Raw genomic sequence first — 20392 nt, forward strand, 5'->3', positions numbered from 1 at the left:
TTAGTTTCTGGTCTTTACGAGGTACCTGAGGACATGATTACATTCTAACATCACACATTCTTCTCTCTTATTTCTTTCTCTCTCTTCTTCTTCTTCAATGCAACTCTATTCTGTTTGGTGACACGACACAACACAACATCCTCTGAAACGTAAAGTAGCACGCGCCACCCTTCTCTCTCTCCTTCACCAACTCTGCTCTCAGCTTCCGCTGCAATCACAATGCCGGCAACCGAGGTAATAGCTCCCACTTCTTCTTCCAATTCAAAACCCGTTCTTTTTACTCTTTTCTTGTTTTAATTTTAGCATTATTTGATTTCCTGTTTCTGGGTCTCTCTCTATGTTGATTTTTTCAGACCAGGACGGTTCAAGTTAAGCAGCTTTCAGATCTAGCTGGTGAGAGAGAGATTCACGAGTTCTTCTCCTTTTCTGGGGAAATCGAGCATGTTGAGATCCTCAGGTGGGTAATTTCAACACCAAATTTTTTATTTTTTTAGCTGCCTGTTTTATTTTTGCTTCAATTCAGTTTTTGCCAGCTCCAGTCTTCACAACTCTGATTGAAGGGTGCTTAGAAAGCAAAAGGGGGAAGAGGGTTGGAAAATACTGAGAAGAAAATATGGGGTGCTCTTAATTTTGATTTTAATGAAATAAAGTTGTACTAATTATCTTAATAAAACAAAGAACAGGTCAGGGTAAAAGTTCAGGTGTCAGAGTAAATTATGCAGTGACAGTGCATTAATCTACTTTCCATTTTTTTTTATTTTTTATTTTATCTTAGTTAACCAAAGTAATTGAAGATAAACTAAGTCTTCTGCTTTAGAATTTGAACTCTTATTGCGTGTGCAAACAAGCTGTGCGTTGAATTCTGCTCTTGAACTTGCGATTCTTTTTTTTTTTTTTTTCCATGCTTGCTTAGAGAAGTCAAATCTGTATGGTGTACTATGATTACATATTGTGTGTCTATTTGTTGCAGTGAAGATGGGAAATCAAAGAGTGCATATGTGACATTTAAAGATCCCAAAGCACTTGAAATTGCATTATTGTTATCGGTAATTCTATTTTCCTTTTATGATTTTGTTGGAGCTATGGTGTATTATCGAGTTCAATTCATAATCATGGTAGGTACTTGGTACTGGGATGTGTTTGCTATAGATGGTAAGATAAAAGAACATCACTTACATGGTACTATGGAGTAACTAGGTTTTTGAAAGAGATCTCTTTCAATTAATGCAGCTCACTTCGAAGAAAAGAAAAGGAAGGAGAGTGACTCCTAATGAATGATGTGTATCAGATTCAGGTGCAAGTCAAATAAGCTTGAGCTCTAGAAGGAAACCTTCAGATTAAAATCCTTTAGAATCAAGATACCATTTTTGGCTTATGTTAGTAGATTGCTAGTGTACAGAAGTTCTGTTGTATTTTTAAACTTGACTTAAATATGATTTTTGTCCTTCAAAGTTGAGGTGAATTTGTTTTTTGGTCTATCAATATAATAATTGATCCTACTAGTTCTAGTCATCTAAAAAAAAAAAAAATTGTTTTACTCCTTCAGGACTGCTCGAAACATCATTTATGGGAACAAATTGAGTTAATTATGCAACATCTGTTGGGTTTAAAGTGATATTTTCATTAACTAGTAAGTGAGTTTTGTATGATTCAATTTTAAATGAGTTTTGTTTGACAGATTCACTAATAACATTTGAGCTGAGAGATTGAAATAAGTTTTTTTTTAAGAAAAACAGTTTTAAACAAACATGAGGGACCAAAAACAAATTTACTTAAGTTTTTAGACTTTTAGTATATTAGGCAGTTTGCTAGCATCATAGCATTTTAATTTGAAAATACAGATCTCTTGCAATTAGAAATGCAAATTGTAGAGCCTAATCTTTTTTCACATCAGAAAGCTCTATTTTCCTTAGCAATGTCTATTTGGATATCTTTATGAATATTCCCCCTCTGGTTTGATGTCCTATATATGATGACGTTTTGATCTAGATATTGAGTTGGGGACTAATACATCTTATATAAGCCTTTGCACTTTTTGGCTCGTGGGAGTAAAACTTTTGTTGTCTTTTCTCAGGGAGCAACAATAGTAGACAAGGTTGTGAAGATAACTCCAGCTGAGGACTATGTACCAAATCGTGAGATGCAAGTAAGTATAGCAAGAACACTTACTAATTTACTATATCATACATGCACTTGTTGATGTAAAATTTAGAGCTTATCAGAAGCAATTTACGCAGGAAGTAAGGGTGGTGGAAAATGCCATAAGTGTTGCTCCTTCTGAAAATGTCTCATCAAATGTTGAGGTAAAGACAAACATCCAAATTAAGGTTTTGCATGATTGTTTTCTCTTGATGAGCTGCTTTTTACGTGCACTTGGACTTGGCTAAAAAGTAGTTGAAATTAATTTTATTATACCTAGGGCTTTGTTAATACATTGGAGTGTGTTTTGAATATATCTGATTACTTTGACATTGAAATTCTGATAACTATTAAGAAGAAAGTCCCTATTGTGATATTGTTTTAAACAAGTCAAGTCAATACCCATCTAACTATTTTTATGGCTTCTTGCATTGTTTCAATCTTGCATCACATCACTTGCTTATATTCTTCAGCAGTGCATTCCGTTAAACTGTAGCTAGGCAATAATTACTACAACTGTTCACATTTTTGTTTTTCTGATTAAGCTCATGGTCTGCTATACTACAACTCTTTCAGGAGGGGAAAGCAAGCCCCACTAATGGAAGAATGTACCTTAACAGGGCACAAGATGTAGTTACAAGTATGCTGGCAAAAGGTTCAGCAATAAGACAAGATGCTGTGAACAAAGCTAAAGCATTTGATGAAAAGCATCAATTTACTGCTAATGCATCTGCAAAGGTCGTTTCTTTTGACAAGAGAGTTGGATTGACGGAGAAATTGACTGTAGGCATTGCTGCAGTGAATCAGAAAGTGAAGTCTGTGGATGAGAGGCTTCACGTTTCGGATAAAACAATGGCAGCAATATTTGCCGCCGAGAGGAAGTTGAATGACACTGGATCAGCTGTCAAAACAAGCAGGTATGGTTGAATATGATACATGATCTCGATTTCTGTACTTGGATTACTCTATGAAATTATTATGATTTTGTGGTGGGATCCAACTAGGAAATGCAAAGTGTAAAGAAATTTAAAAGTTTCTATACTTATTAGCTGTTTTTTTAAAATCAGATCAAATTGGCCGGTTAGACCATAAAAACCATAAAATCACTGAATCGGTTAGGTGACTAGTTCAAATAAACCACAGGAACAGAACCGGCTTGAGAAAAACAACTGGAAAATGGGTCAAAAACGAATGCCTTGTCCAGTTCAATAACTGGTCTGGTTTTAAAACCATTGACTATTAGCTACAACATGGAATAACTACATGATGGAGAGAAATTAAATATGCATGATGATCCTTCACCCTTGTGACTTTAATTTGCCCTAAGATTGTATATTATTTGAATGTTGATAATAAAAGGTATGCTTGTTAATGGCTTGTCCTCATTCCGCTGCAGATATGTGACTGCTGGAACTGCATGGTTAAATGGTGCTTTTAGCAAGGTGGCAAAGGCTGGGCATGTTGCCAGTACTAAAACTAGAGAAAAATTTCATTTGGCTGTTTCAAACTTGACAGCAAAGGTTTGATATGTCATTCATAAAGAAAATAAATTTTAAACCTGGAATTTTTTCTTTGTTAAGGAAAACATATTTTGAGTTGGTAACATGGTTTCATAATTTCATTCATTATGCAGGAACCGTCAGTGGCTGCATAGGCTACAATTTTGGTAATCAAGTCACTTCATCAGGTCTTTCAGAGCATGTGCTGTTTTCTTTCTGTCCTTCAACAAGTTAGATGCATGTGGCAAGTGCGGTGATTCAATTTGATCCTATTTTTTGTATTCTTTTGTCACTCTTGTGTTTTAGTTGTTGCTTCTATGTAATTTAGCATTGGTAATTTTGGCTTTTTCTTTCTTTTTGTGAAAAAAGAAGTTATAGGTGTGATGAAACTGTTTTTCAGTTTTCACTATATCTTTTGTCGAAATTCAAAAATTTATCTGTGCATGTACAACTTGACATCTGGTTCAAAGAGTTCTGTGGGAAATTATCATCTTGCAGACTACAGAATTTCGTTTCTTTGCTGATGCTATTGATGAAAATTGTAAAAAAAATATGTTGTATTAGGCTCACTTCGTTCTAATTTGTGTGTTTTTTCAAAATGTAACATGGTTAAAAAAATATGTCAAGCATGTACTTTTGACCATGCCCTAATCAAAATCATTAGGATCTTGGCAGGCGTAATGATGGATATTAGTGCACTCCACTTTTGACCAATAGATGATGGCGGTCTTGTCGGCTAATCAAAGTGTCTTCAGCATAGAGACAAAATTTTGAATCGTACAGTGGCATAGTTTTAAACTATTAGATTTATTTTTGAATGTGTACAGTTATCATTATTGTTTCACGTGCTAGCTATGTCAAAGGTGATTCTGTCACTATCTCCAATAAAATAGTATTTCCTTAAACATTGCATTTGGATGCTACAAAGTGTTTATATTGTGTAAAACAAAAATTCATGTGCAGAGGTCCGAGATTGACTGCAAATTACATGCATGAGGAAGAGTAATTAATTAGTTAACAAAACTTAGTACATTTATTTTAAATTTAGATGTACTTGGTATAGTTTTTTTTATCAGAATTAAGATTTTATTTTAATAATATACATAAATGTATATTATCAAGATACTTATTAAATATAAGTGTATAATATCAAAATATTTTTTTTATCAGTACTAACAACATTTAAAAAATTATCCATTAATTTTATCCTTAATTGACGAGGTTTTTATGCACCTAACGACAGCACAGCATGATGGAGACTGCCAGAGTAGGTAAACGAAGCCGATTGATGTATAACTGTATTTATGTCCTATGAGTCAACAACATTCAAAGTTGTTGGAATAGTGAATATTCTTTATTAATTTTTTTCTATTGAGTGAAATAGGAAAACAAAATAGAAAAAATAAAAATAGAAAAGAAATAAATTAAAAAGATATTGTTTGAATAGATAGAAATATTTATATAGAATTTTTTTTTTGTTTTTGCTAATTGTTTGGCTGAATGAAAAAAGTAGGGAAAATAAATATATAAATTAAATTAAAAATATTTATGTAGTATTTGAAATATTTTCTTACTCTTATTTTTTTCTTAACACTAAATTATTTATTATTTAAAAAAATTGTAAAAATTATTTAATTTTTAAATAATATATTATAAAAATTATTTTTTTAAAAATAACAAGAAAAAGAAAAGGAGATGCAGAAAATCATCTTCAAAATCATGGCAAGTGGGAAATGATCTCTTCAACGGTGGACCATGAAATTTGTTGATTTCTCCTCCTTGTAAAAGTCATACAATCTTTTCCAATTCACTCCATTTCATTTCTCTTCTAAAATCACCCAATAAAAACATAGTAAGACAAGTTTTTTCTTCTTCTTTTGTTATGTTTGGTTTAAGAAAGAAAGTGGAAAAAAAGGAAATAAGTAGAAATTGATATAATTATTTAGATTATTTGATAATAAAAAAAATGAAGATAAAGATAGATAAGTTTTTCTTTTTCTTATTTAGCCGTGTTAAAAATAGAAAAGAAAAAAAAGGTAAAATAACATAAATATTTCAAATAAAAAAGTTGTCACATATTTAAAATGATTGTCTTTTTAAGTAAAGGTATCAAATAAGTCAAATCCATTGTGTAGATCAATATTTTTAAGTAGATCAGTTTAATTTTACCTTAATTTTTTACAAGTCACTCATTTTATAATTAATTCATCCGTCTACTAAATTGTATCAAATCAATTTATTTATTTTTTATTTTAAAAATATTGGATCATGTATGCCCAATAGGTTTTGAATCTAAAAAATATTTGTCAATTCTTTTTCAGTTTGTTAAGTCATTTTTTACACCTTTACTTTTAAGTTACTCATGCATTTCACCTTCTTTTCATTCCAAAAGAGAAAAAAAAAATTATCTGGTGAGATAGAGACCCATAGCAACCTCTTCCTTCTTCTTGTTTTAAAGGGTTCTAAACAAAGACATAGATTTTAGTCAAATTAACCTTGAAATAATGTTACCAAATAAAATCAGTATGAAAAATGTCTAAATGCAAATCATCTCAGATAAATGTGATATATATATATATATATATATATATATATATATATATATATATATATATAAAATCAGTATGAAAAATGTCTAAATGCAAATCATCTCAGATAAATGTGATATATATATATATATATATATATATATATATATATATATATATATATATATATTCAATGATTTTGAAAAATAATATTTTGATTTATTTTTTATACATAAAATGTAACTCTTCAAATCAATACCTTTATTTACACCATTAAAAGAGTATCTATCTTCAATGGGTAAGTGAAATGTAACTTACTAATGATTATTAATGTAACATGGTTGAAGTTTAAGATAATTATTAATATGCTTGTAAATTGATTGAATTTTAAATAAAATAGTTTCAAAAATAATTTTAGTTTACTTCATCTAACTATTGACTATTTTAATTTCATTTTGTGTTCTCTACAAACTTTAATAAATAGACTGCAATTACATTCTTATATAATACACGTGTTATTGTTGTATTTCTCTAATAAAATAAGTAATAATACATGTGCACTTTAGTCCAAACCACGAGATAAAGATAGATAATTAAAGATAAATTAATAGTGGTTTGTCACAAATTAGGTGAGTAACAAGTTTTTATTTTATTTATTTCATTTTAATTTAGGGAAAAAGCCGAAATAATTATAGGCTTTTACGCTTTAATAAATATAAAAATAGGTGAGAATTAGGTGTACTAAATAAAATAAAGAAAAGCAGTGTTTTATTGAAAAAAAAAATAACGAGAAATTACTGAATTGGTACGAAATAAAAAAAAATAAAAATGAATTGTTACATAAAATTTAATTGATTATACTTCAGTTTTATATTTTGAAACAGCGACTATGTGAATAAACTACCACTTTCAAGGTGGAGAGGGGTTGGGATAGTTAGAAGCATGAACACCTAGGTTCAATCTTTACTGCGATCATCTTTATAATTTTTCTTATTTTTACCAAAAAAAAATACCACTTTTAATTTATCAGTTTTATATAATTGATTAAGAAAATATATTAACTTTTTCTTAATTTCTTATTAATTTCTCTTTTTTTTTTTGGTAACTGTGAAATGTTAAAAAACACAATACGAAAATATCAAAGGAAGGGTAAATGTCGACAAGACAGACTTATTAATATTTCTTAAATCAAACATATTTATTTTTGACATATTTTTATTCACTTTATTTAAATTCTAAACCCTAAACCCTAATTTTTTACATTAGTATTTTATTATTTTAGTATGTTCAAAGCATAATTAATAATAATAATAATAACAATAATAATATTATTATTATTACTTTTGAATATATAAATTATCTTATAATTTAAATTTATAATAAATATATTTTTAATATATATTATATTTTAGATTTATGATAAATAATTTATAATGTAATATAAATTATTTTTAATCATTGATAATTTTTTTAATAATTATTGAAATACAACTTTCTATCCTCTATATATATAAAAATTAGAATAACTGAGAGTATGTTTGTGGACCATTTTTCAATGATAGATATTTTTTGCTATTTTTTCTCAACAAAAATATTTTTAAGAAAAAATTTCAACTTATAATATTTTTTAATCTATTTTTTTCATTTTTATTTATAATTTATATCTATATTTTTAAATAAATTACCAACAGTTAAAATAATTTTATATCAAAACATAAATTATTTATCAAAAATAAAATATAATTTGTATGATCAAAATTATTAATTTTAAAAAAAATTGATATAATTTACACAAGATAATTTTTTATTTCATATATCTAAAATCTATAATAAATAAATACTTTTGAAATATGTAAATTATGTCATATTTAAAATTTGAAATAAGTAAGTAATTTCGATCATGTAAATTATATTTTTAAATTTGTGATAAATAATTTATATTATGATATGTAGTTATTATTAATTACTGATAGTTGTTAAGAAAATATTAAAATTTAATTTATGAATAAAATAAAAATGATATATTAAAAAAGTTTCACTTGGATCTTATTGTATCCGCATACAATGGGACTCATCATTTTCATTTTGGGCTTCTTATAATAATCGGAATTGTGGGTTAATCTCAATCCGGGGAAAGTATTCGATCTTAAGATTTATTTTCATTGGCTCACAATTGATACACTGTCCTATATTAATAATATATTTTTGTTATATTTTTTTTTAAAATATTTAAATATTTTTTAATTTCTTGACTTTACAAATTTTTTATCTTTCAAAGTTTCATTTTTTTTAAGAAAAAGAATAATATATATATATATAATCAATTATTTACATGCAAAATCAATCTTTAAAATTGAATATTCAATTTTTTTTAAACACACTTCTATTACACGAATTCCCTCCCCTCATATTTTTAGTATTTCTGTGAGACCCCATTCCTTCCGCAAGTTCCTCTTTCACCTTTACATTCTTTTCTCTGATTCCCCACTTGCTCACCTTACTTTCTTTCCTTTTCTTGATATCTCAAGGGGGTTGTGCTGAGTGAGCTGGGACTCTGCTAGCTAATTTTCGGAGTTCTCTCGTTCGTTCGTGTTCGTTCCAGCTCCCTTTCGTCTCTCTTCTCCGTTCTTCAATCGTCACTTCCCGGAAGCTCGGATTCCTTCACCGAGGTAAGGGAAGCTAGAAAAAAATGAAGATTTTGCTTTGCATGTTAAGTTGTTGGGTAAATAGAGGCTTGATTCTGGAAAAATTGTAAATGGGGGGATGAATCCGAAGTGATTCTCATGTTGAACATTGGGGTTTTTGTTCTTGATGGAAGGTTGAACATTGATGATTTTTCTTCTTGAGTTTTGGATGCATGCATGTTGTGATTTTTGATGCTTTTGGGTTGCATGTGGTTGGTAGTATTGCATTTGAGTTGTAGCATGGACTGTGGTTCCTTGGATTGTAGGATCATGGAGGTTTTGGGTGAAAACGGAGGTGAAATCCATGGAGTTTTTGAAAGATCAGAAACCCACGGCTATAGCCGTGGAATCACAGCTATAGCCGTGGAAGAAAAATGCACTTGCAGAAACCTACAGCTATAGCCATGGATTCACAGCCATAGCTGTGGAAAGGGAAAAACATGATGGCAGAGACTTGCTGCCATGACTGTGGTTTTGCAGCCATAGCTGTGGAGAAAAAAAAACTTGAAGTGGCAGAAACTTGCAGCTATGGCCGTGGATTTGCAGCCATGGCTGTGGAGGGGAAATTGAACTGGCAGAGAGTTGCAGCTAAAGCGCTGGATTGGGCGCTGCAGCGGTGGCCCTTGATGACCGAATTTGGTCTTAAGGTCTTCATGAAAGTTGTAGCCTTGGATCTTAGATTTCCAATGGCGTTAGAATCACCCAAAAAGGAGTTCTAGAACTCCAGATATGGCTGTTTTAGTGAAGAGGGGTCAAGCTGCCAGCCTTGGTTATAGCTGTTGCGGTTTTTAAAATTTTTCACAAGGTAGATGAAGGAATTAGGACTCGGTGTCTTCACGAGAGTTGTAGGAAATCTTCTTATCTTTCATATGAGATAAGGATGAGCATGATAGGAGTATTATAACTCTAGATATTCTATGTTTACTAAAGATTGTCACTTCACAATGAGTGATTAGGATAAGTTGAAGGTTGTTTGGATGTGTTCTTTCATAATTATGTTGATTAATGCTGACTAATATTGATTAATGTTGTTGAGCCGAGCTGAGTTGTATGTTGTTTAAGTTAATAATGTCGTATGATGTTTAAGCTGTATTGATGCAAAGCTGAGTTGTGCTGAATAATGCCAATGCTGATTAGTTGTGTCGTATGTTGAACTGCTGTGCTGAGTTGTGTGAGAGTATAGCCGCTAAGTCGGTGCCGTTATTAGCCACATGTGTAGTGCTGTTATAGCCGCTAAGTCGGTGCTGTTGTTGCCGCTTCGCGATGCTGTTATAGCCACTTGAGTGGTGCTGTTATTGCTGTTAAGCAGTGGTGATATTGTTGCGAGTTGTGAGTGGTATGAGCTGTACATGTGTGTTGTTAGCTATATCAGTTGTTTATCATATTGTTATATATGAGTATGTTGATTTTAATTACACTAGCTTACCCTTTTGTTGTCTCCTTGATGTTTTGGACTGCAATGATCATACTATGTATGGGAGCAGAGCAGGGATAGGTGGAAGTCTAGTGGTGAGTCTTCAACAGACTGGAGGAGCTGATCTATCTTTTGTGATTATTTTTGTTGTTGAGCTACTTAGGATGGTAGCATTTGATTGTAACTTTAGTACACTTTAACTCTGTTCAGACTGGATCATGTATATGTATATTCTAGACTCTATATATATACATTTGCCCTTTTCTGTGCGGTGTTTCTAGTGTGTTGTGCCTTGTGTAGGGACCAGCCGGGTCGTTACACTTTAGTGGTATCAGAGCTGGTCGAGTCTAGTGGACACTCTTTGGGGGTGGTCCCTTTAGGCTTTTTGTTGTGTTAACTCTGGCTGTGTTGTTTTGTTTTGATGTTTGTTGTGTTGAAAAATTGTTGTGATGATTTGTTGTGCTGCTGATTTGTTGTGGGGTATGGTTATTGTTTACTAAATATGCTGTTACTTTTGTAGACGATGACTAGGACCAATGAGCAGATAGCTCGTGCCATAGAGATGATGGCTATGGCTATGCAACAGCAAAACGCCTATTTTGCTAGGATGGAGGCTGAGAGAGCTACAGCTGGTGCAGCAAGACCTACAGGGTCACAGGAGAGTCGGGATCTTGCTGAATTCTGAAAGTGTAACCCTCCGCAGTTTGCAGGAGATGCGGATCTAGAGGTAGCTGACCGCTGGATCCGTGAGCTGGAGAAGATCTTTACCGTTCTGGGATGTCCTCCAGAGAGGAGATTAGCCTATGCTGTGTACATGCTTGTGGGAGAGGCTGAGCACTGGTGGAGAGGCACCTATCAGATGCTTGCTGCTAGAGGAGTTACAGTTGACTGGGAGTGCTTCAGGACAGTATTCATGGAGAAGTACTTTCCTGAGAGCGTGAGGCACGCCAAGGAAGCTGAGTTCATGCGATTGCATCAGGGGGGAATGACAGTTTCTGAGTATGCGATGAAATTCGAGCACTTGGCTCGTTTTTATTTGCAAGGTATAGCTGAGGCCTGGAAATGCAGGAAATTTGCTAATGGGCTAAGATATGAGTTGAAGAGGGTGGTGGTGCCTATGGCCATCATCGAGTTCCCAGCCTTAGTGGAGAAGGCAAAGGTGGTGGAACGGTTGGAAGGTGGTAACCGTGTTATGAGGACTGCTGGAGGGCCGTCTGGGTCCAAGAAGGGCGAGAGTCAGAGGAAGCCGTATGATAGGCCCCAGTCACAACAAGGGGGTCCTGTCAGTAGGCAATCTTCCAGTACTACTAGTGGAGGTAGACAGAGTGGAGGTGCCACTCTAAGATGTTTCAGGTGTGCTGGGCCCCACTTTGTCAGGGACTGTCCGTACACGGAGAGCCGTTGCTTCAGATGTCATCAGATGGGTCACGAGTCGGCCAACTGTCCTGCTAGGGGCAGACCTGGGAGGAGTGCTCAGAGGAGTGACGTGCAGAGGGCTGATACTCAGAGGAGTAGTGCACAGAGAGCTGATACACAGAGGGGTGACAGACCCACTACTGCTAGTAGAGTATTTGCTTTGACGGGTGCTGAGGCTTCGACTTCTTCTGACCTTGTGAAGGGGAAGGGTAAAGCTGCTGGTAAGGATGTGATGATCCTCTTCGACTCGGGTGCCACGCATTCTTTTATATCTTATGCATGTGTTGCTATACTGGGTATGCCTGTGTGTGATTTGGGGTTGAGACTGCTAGTGTCTACGCCCGCTTCTGCTTCTGTGATTGCTTCTGAATTGTGTGTTGGTTGCCCGGTTGTGGTGAATGAGAAGAAGTACAAGGTGAACCTGATTTGTTTACCTTTAGTGGATATTGACATAATCTTGGGAATGGATTGGTTGTCTGCCAATCGCATTCTTATAGATTGTGCCAATAAGAGGTTGATTTTCCCTCAGGAGGAGAACGAGCTATTGATCTCGGCTGGTCAGGCTGAGTCATTGCTGAGAGATGGAGCAGAGTGCTGTCTTCTGCTTGCTACCATGAGTGTGGAGACCGAGAGGGTCTTAGCTGATATTGAGGTGGTGAGAAACTTTGCTGAGGTATTTCCTGATGAAATACCAGGGTTGCCTCCTGTTAGGGAGCTGGAGTTCAGTATTGACTTGGTTTCAGGGGCGGGGCCAGTGTCGGTGGCCCCCTATAGGATGGCTCCTGCTGAGCTGACTGAGTTGAAAGGTCAATTGGAGGACTTATTGGAAAAGCAGTTGGTGCGACCGAGTGTTTCGCCGTGGGGTGCTCCGGTGTTATTAGTAAGGAAGAAGGATGGAGGTAGTCGACTGTGTGTTGATTACCGGCAGCTAAACAAGTTGACCATTAAGAACAAATATCCACTTCCCCGGATAGATGACTTAATGGATCAACTGAGGGGAGCATCGGTATTTTCCAAGATTGACTTGAGGTCGGGCTATCACCAGATTAGGGTGAGGGAGGGTGACATACCGAAGACTGCTTTCAGGACTAGGTATGGTCACTATGAATATGTTGTGATGCCGTTTGGTGTAACCAACGCCCCCGCAGTGTTCATGGACTACATGAACAGGATCTTTCGGCCGTTCTTGGATAAATTCGTAGTGGTGTTTATAGATGATATCTTAATCTATTCCAAGACCCCGGAGGAGCATGGAGAGCACTTGAGGACAGTATTGGAGATTTTGAAAGCGAAGTAGCTGTATGCTAAGCTTTCAAAATGTGAGTTCTGGCTGGATGAGGTGAAGTTCTTGGGCCATGTAATTTCGGCTGAGGGGATTGCTGTTGATCCAGCCAAGGTGGAGTCGGTGTTGCAGTGGGAGCACCCGAGAACTGTCACTGATATCAGGAGTTTCGTGGGTTTGGCAGGATACTATAGGAGGTTCATTGAGGGATTCTCCAAGATAGTAGCGCCTTTAACCCAGCTGACGAGGAAAGAGCAGCCTTTCATTTGGACTGATGCCTGTGAGCAGAGTTTTGTTGAGCTGAAACGGAGATTGACTACTTCTCCTGTGCTAGTATTGCCGGATTCTGGTGGGCCTTTTGATGTGTACTGCGATGCCTCTCATCAGGGTATGGGGTGTGTATTGATGCAAAACGGGAGAGTGGTGGCATATGCTTCTAGGCAATTGAAGATTCATGAGAGGAACTATCCCACTCATGACTTGGAGTTAGCAGCCGTGGTGTTTGCCTTGAAGACTTGGAGGCATTACTTGTATGGGGCTCGGTTCAGCGTCTTCAGTGATCACAAGAGTCTGAAGTACTTGTTTGATCAGAAGGAGCTAAACATGAGGCAGAGGCGGTGGATGGAATTTTTGAAGGATTATGATTTCCAGTTGATGTATCATCCAGGCAAGGCCAATGTGGTGGCAGATGCGCTGAGTAGGAAATCCATCCACATGTCGAGTATGATGGTGAGAGAGCTGGAGCTGGTCGAGAAATTTAGGGATTTGAATCTCTGGGTGGAGTTAGCTCAGGATCACATTAGTTGTGGGGCAGTTATCATAACTAATGCGTTCTTGAGGCAGGTTGGACTCAAGCAGTTGCAGGATGAAGAGTTGATGAGACTTCTTGGTTTGCTGGGTACTGAGAAAGCTGCTGGTTTTGAGCTAGGGGAAGATGGGATCTTGAGGTTCAGAGGCAGGATTTGCCTACCTCAGGATGTTGAGCTGAGGAGGGCTGTATTAGAAGAAGGCCATAAGAGCAAACTTAGCATACACCCGGGTATGACTAAGATGTACCAAGACCTCAAGAAGAATTTCTGGTGGTCTGGTATGAAGAGAGAGATCGCTGAGTATGTTGCGGCCTGTTTGACCTGTCAGAAGGCAAAGGTTGAGCATCAGAAGCCGAGTGGGTTGATGCAACAGATGGAGATTCCCGAGTGGAAATGGGATAGCATTACTATGGATTTCATTGTGGGCTTGCCTAGGTCAACTAGGAATAGTGATGCTATCTGGGTGGTTGTTGACCGGTTGACCAAGTGTGCGCATTTCTTGCCTGTCAAGATGAAGTGGTCTTTGGAGAAGCTGACACAGTTGTATGTGAGGGAGATAGTGCGGTTGCACGGGGTGCCGTCCAGTATCATTTCTGACCGAGATCCGAGGTTCACTTCCCGATTTTGGCAGAGTCTACATCAAGCCCTAGGCACGAAGCTGAAGTTGAGTTCTGCTTATCATCCGCAGACGGATGGTCAGTCAGAGAGGACAATCCAGTCCTTGGAGGATCTGTTGAGGGCCTGTGTGCTAGATCACTTGGGTAGCTGGGAGGAAGTCCTACCGCTGGTGGAGTTTACTTATAACAACAGCTATCATGCTAGTATTGGGATGGCGCCGTATGAAGCCCTTTATGGCAGAAGGTGTAGAACTCCTCTGTGCTGGTATTAGGATGGTGAGTCAGTGGTTGTGGGACCGGAGCTGATCCTACAGACTACTAAAAAGGTGAAGAGGATACAGGAGAAGATGAAGACTGCTCAAAGTAGGCAGAAATCATATGCGGATAAAAGGCGTAAGCCTTTGGAGTTTGCTGAGGGGGAGCATGTGTTCCTGAAGGTGACTCCGACTTCTGGTGTGGGCAGAGCACTGAAGGCACGGAAGTTGACACCGATGTTTGTTGGTCCCTATCAGATAATACAGCGTATGGGTCCGGTTGCTTATCGGTTGGCTTTGCCACCGTCTCTTTCAAACCTACACGATGTATTTCATGTATCCCAGTTGAGGAAGTATGTGCATGACCCGAGCCACGTGGTGGAACTAGACGATGTTCAAGTGAAGGAGAACCTTACCTTTGAGAAGTTGTCAGTGGCTGTGGTCGACTATAAGCTGAAGGAGCTGAGGGGCAAGCCCATTACTCTGGTGAAAGTATTGTGGGATGCAGCTACTGGTGAGGCTACTTGGGAGGCGGAGCAGCAGTGCAGGGAGCGGTATCCATTTCTTTTCCCAAGTAAGTCTGTTTTCGGGGACGAAAACTCTTGTTGTTGGGGAGGTTGTGAGACCCCATTCCTTCCGCAAGTTCCTCTTTCACCTTTACATTCTTTTCTCTGATTCCCCACTTGCTCACCTTACTTTCTTTCCTTTTCTTGATATCTCAAGGGGGTTGTGCTGAGTGAGCTGGGACTCTGCTAGCTAATTTTCGGAGTTCTCTCGTTCGTTCGTGTTCGTTCTAGCTCCCTTTCGTCTCTCTTCTCCGTTCTTCAATCGTCTCTTCCCGGAAGCTCGGATTCCTTCACCGAGGTAAGGGAAGCTAGAAAAAAATGAAGATTTTGCTTTGCATGTTAAGTTGTTGGGTAAATAGAGGCTTGATTCTGGAAAAATTGTAAATGGGGGGATGAATCCGAAGTGATTCTCATGTTGAACATTGGGGTTTTGGTTCTTGATGGAAGGTTGAACATTGATGATTTTTCTTCTTGAGTTTTGGATGCATGCATGTTGTGATTTTTGATGCTTTTGGGTTGCATGTGGTTGGTAGTATTGCATTTGAGTTGTAGCATGGACTGTGGTTCCTTGGATTGTAGGATCATGGAGGTTTTGGGTGAAAACGGAGGTGAAATCCATGGAGTTTTTGAAAGATCAGAAACCCACGGCTATAGCCGTGGAATCACAGCTATAGCCGTGGAAGAAAAATGCACTTGCAGAAACCTACAGCTATAGCCATGGATTCACAGCCATAGCTGTGGAAAGGGAAAAACGTGATGGCAGAGAATTGCAGCCATGACTGTGGTTTTGCAGCCATAGCTGTGGAGAAAAAAAAAACTTGAAGTGGCAGAAACTTGCAGCTATGGCCGTGGATTTGCAGCCATGGCTGTGGAGGGGAAACTGAACTGGCAGAGAGTTGCAGCTAAAGCGCTGGATTGGGCGCTGCAGCGGTGGCCCTTGATGACCGAATTTGGTCTTAAGGTCTTCATGAAAGTTGTAGCCTTGGATCTTAGCTTTCCAATGGCGTTGGAATCACCCAAAAAGGAGTTCTAGAACTCCATATATGGCTGTTTTAGTGAAGAGGGGTCAAGCTGTCAGCCTTGGTTATAGCTGTTGCGGTTTTTAAAATTTTTCACAAGGTAGATGAAGGAATTAGGACTCGGTGTCTTCACGAGAGTTGTAGGAAATCTTCTTATCTTTCATATGAGATAAGGATGAGCATGATAGGAGTATTATAACTCTAGATATTCTATGTTTACTAAAGATTGTCACTTCACAATGAGTGATTAGGATAAGTTGAAGGTTGTTTGGATGTGTTCTTTCATAATTATGTTGATTAATGCTGACTAATATTGATTAATGTTGTTGAGCCGAGCTGAGTTGTATGTTGTTTAAGTTAATAATGCCGTATGATGTTTAAGCTGTATTGATGCAAAGCTGAGTTGTGCTGTATAATGCCAATGCTGATTAGTTGTGCCGTATGTTGAACTGCTGTGCTGAGTTGTGTGAGAGTATAGCCGCTAAGTCGGTGCCGTTATTAGCCACATGCGTAGTGCTGTTATAGCCGCTAAGTCGGTGCTGTTGTTGCCGCTTTGCGGTGCTGTTATAGCCACTTGAGTGGTGCTGTTATTGCTGTTAAGCAGTGGTGATATTGTTGCGAGTTGTGAGTGGTATGAGCTGTACATGTGTGTTGTTAGCTATATCAGTTGTTTATCATATTGTTATATATGAGTATGTTGATTTTAATTACACTAGCTTACCCTTTTGTTGTCTCCTTGATGTTTTGGACTGCAATGATCATATTATGTATGGGAGCAGAGCAGGGATAGGTGGAAGTCTAGTGGTGAGTCTTCAACAGACTGGAGGAGCTGATCTATCTTTTGTGATTATTTTTGTTGTTGAGCTACTTAGGATGGTAGCATTTGATTGTAAAAGATATTTTAAAAAAGTATAATAAAAATATATTATTGATATAGAAATATGTATATATAATGAGGTTTTTCCGTTTTAATTCAATATTTAAAAAACTCTTTCCACCCATAACCCATTGATCAAAGGTGTATTAATTTTCTATTTTAGTTATAGAAAAAGCTAATGGAAACTTCAAATAGGGGGAAAAAGTGTATTAATTTCCTTTGAATAGAAGACATGTTACACATTACATGGGTGAAAAGAGGGAGTAGTTACTTCAATTTTCTTAAATAATTCCAACCACAATAATAAATCCATCTTTCATTGCCTGCAAAAGTTTCAACCATTCCGTGGTTTTAGAGGCCTAAGTTTTAACATTAAAAAAAAAATCTCAAAATTAATAGGTAATTTTTTAAATTTATTTTCATATAAATTATTAATTACCTCAATTCAAAATAATAAATCGAAAAACTGAACTATTTGAGTAAAATTATATATAAAAAATGATATACTCATTGTTTTTAATAACCTATGCATCCTTAAACTGTAATTATTGTAGGAGTAAGTGATGAATTTTAATGAAAGTTATCAATGATGTATATGAAGAATGTGTAAATGCAAAATTTATACAAGAATAATTAATCATAAATACGTCTTAATACACAATAAGTCCCGTGTTTTGCAAAACAAACAGCCAACAAACATCATGGACAAAGATTCTAAAAGTTGATTATGATAGTTCTTCCTTTTTGTTCTATCTTAGAAATGGACCTAGACCTAATACTCTCATTTAATTTCAGGGTTTATTTTCTAAAAAAAACATTAAAATATTTAAGAAAAATGGCCTAAAAGAAGAAATTTATTGGGAAAAACCCAAGTCCCACATCGACTAGAGATTAGGCAATTGAATAGTATATAAGTGGAAAGCAACCCTCACCTTACAAGCCGGTTTTGTAGGGTTGAGTTAGGCTTCAATTCACTATTCTAACATGGTATCAGCAGCAGTGATCAATGTTAGATAAAACATTGATACTCTGATTTTTTTTTTTTTTTTCTCATGGCTGCAGCAGAAGGAACGGTTATAAGGAAAACGATCTCTCCTTATGACATTACCGCTAATGACAATCCTGGAAGCTTGATCACTCAAGTGCAATTGAAAGGTGAAAACTATGATGAATGGGCCCGATCAATTCGAACTGCTCTACGAGCAAGGAAGAAGTTTGGCTTTGTTGACGGCACTATCCAGAAACCGACAGAAAATTCGCCTGATATTGAAGACTGGTGGACCAACAACTCGCTTCTGGTCTCTTGGATCATGAACACCATTGAACCCTCCTTGCGATCTACCATCTTGCATATGGAGGTGGCACAAGATCTTTGGAATGACATCAAGGAGCGTTTTTCAATTGCCTAATCTCTAGTCGATGTGAGACTTGGGTTTTTCCCAATAAAATTAATTTAAAGTATTCTGTCTAGATAGAATATTCCGATTTGTGATTAGAGTTATATGCTTAAAAGTCCTAAAGTACTTAAAAATTAAAATCAAAGTGACGTAAGCCATGAATGTTGGCTAAAAACATGCTAGCTAAAACATGATGATTCTTTTTTTTTAAGGACAACATAAGGATGCTTTAGAAATCTTGAAAACTGGTTTAAACAAGACTTTTTAATTAAATAAAGAGCTTTGGAAATTAATGGACTAAAATCATTTTGTTAATATAATATGAGGCTTTTTAGAGAATAATGAATTAATGAAATAAATATATTTTCTAAAATTGTTGGTCTTTTAACTTCATAAGTCTCATGCATTCTAAACAAGCATGGTGAGATGATGAACTTTGCAAAAGTTTATTGTGCTCCACCTTTCATTTATTAGAGTGTGATTACATTTTCACATAATAAACGCATTGTAGTCATATTCTTCTAAAAACAAGCAAGAGCACATGTGCACTTAGTGTCAACCACAAGATAAAAGACAAATAATTAACTATAAATTGATAGTTTATCTCAAATTAGGTCAGAAACAGGTTTTATTTTTCATTTTTGTTTTGTTTTGTTTCGTATAAAAGGGAAAAATTCATGTTGAGAAGATGCCTAGCTGTCTATCAATTGTATTCAGTATCCATAGGCCCTTCATTTAAGGAAGAAGCCAAAATGATTATTTTCTTTTTAAGTCATATGCTATTAGTATAAATTAATTTTTATTATCAATTTGAGATATTACGTGGGTTATATTTATAAAAAAATAATATTAAAAAAAGGTGAAGTTGGAGAACCATGTAAATGAATGTGAAACCAATCAATGGATGTCATGAATAAAATAAGTATAAGTATCCATTATAAATATACTTAAATAGAATAAATCTTTAATTTAATGAATTTATGGCTGTCGTGGAGCTTCTAAAATGTCAGAAATCAGACAAGTAATGTCTCAAACCTTAATTTTAATTTCCAGTTGAATCTGGGTTTAATCGTTTGGAATGAATGCAAGTTTGTTGTTACTTTCTATAAATAAAATAATTTGACAGCTTTCTGTTCTACAATGTCAAAGACATTTGTTTAATTGTTTACTTGTTATCAACGAACACTTTCCAAATAACAGCTATATTTTCATCTCTTTCTTTTCCATTTTCTTTAAATTAAGGATTTTTTTTCTACATACTTTTAAAAATAATAAATAATTTTATGATAAGAAAAATAATAGAGAAAAAATAATTAATATATAAATATTTTTCGTTTAATTTATTTCTATTTCCTTAATTCATTCAAATAGATAGAAAAAAAACATTTTTTAACGATATATTTTTTCATTCCATTTCTCTTATATTTCTATCTTTCATATTTCTTTCTTTCTTATCTTTTTCCTTTTTTCTATCAGTAGTAATGCAAACAAATCGTTGACAAATAATTTTCTTAAAAAATATATTATATTGATATTTGATATTATTTAGTTTAAAATGAATTATAAAATAACTTAATTATATATATATATATATATATATTAAATTTTTATGTTTTAGTTATACATAATATTGATATTAATATGTTATGTTTGTAAGGAAGGTCAACTTGGTATTACCGAATTTTGATTGATTCATCTACAAGCTAAAGAAATAATTCTATAAAAATTCCGAAAACTCTTGTTTTTGGTAAAATTTGGAGATGTGTAAAATCTAACATAAGTCCGTCCGATAAACACCGTAGGAATCCAAGTTAATAAAATAATCAATCTCTTATTTAAAAATGTTAAAATTTGTAAGATTTGATACGGTTTTCTACACTTAATTGCACAA

At 35.3% G+C, this 20392-nt stretch overlaps 2 protein-coding genes across 2 annotated transcripts; both read left to right on the forward strand.

Moving 5' to 3' along the window:
• LOC109791572 (binding partner of ACD11 1) lies at positions 1-4135 on the forward strand. The gene is made up of 8 exons (XM_020350882.3): positions 1-234; positions 354-457; positions 971-1046; positions 2075-2146; positions 2238-2303; positions 2716-3056; positions 3536-3659; positions 3773-4135. Exons 1-8 carry the CDS (start codon positions 220-222, stop codon positions 3791-3793), a joined length of 819 nt encoding a protein of 272 aa, XP_020206471.1. The 5' UTR covers positions 1-219; the 3' UTR covers positions 3794-4135.
• Positions 4136-9293: 5158 nt separating this feature from the next.
• Positions 9294-15923, forward strand: LOC109809618 (uncharacterized). Its single transcript, XM_083073368.1, has 12 exons — positions 9294-9489; positions 10160-10247; positions 10335-10431; positions 10968-11847; positions 12013-12095; positions 12210-12579; positions 13147-13295; positions 13806-13958; positions 14145-14355; positions 14826-14881; positions 14988-15156; positions 15742-15923. Exons 1-12 carry the CDS (start codon positions 9294-9296, stop codon positions 15921-15923), a joined length of 2634 nt encoding a protein of 877 aa, XP_082929494.1.
• The last annotated feature ends 4469 nt before the right edge of the window (positions 15924-20392 follow it).

The sequence above is a fragment of the Cajanus cajan genome, chromosome 4 (genome assembly GCF_000230855.2).
Source record: "Cajanus cajan strain Asha chromosome 4, NIPB_CcT2T_4, whole genome shotgun sequence".
Taxonomy (NCBI): Eukaryota; Viridiplantae; Streptophyta; class Magnoliopsida; order Fabales; family Fabaceae; genus Cajanus; species Cajanus cajan.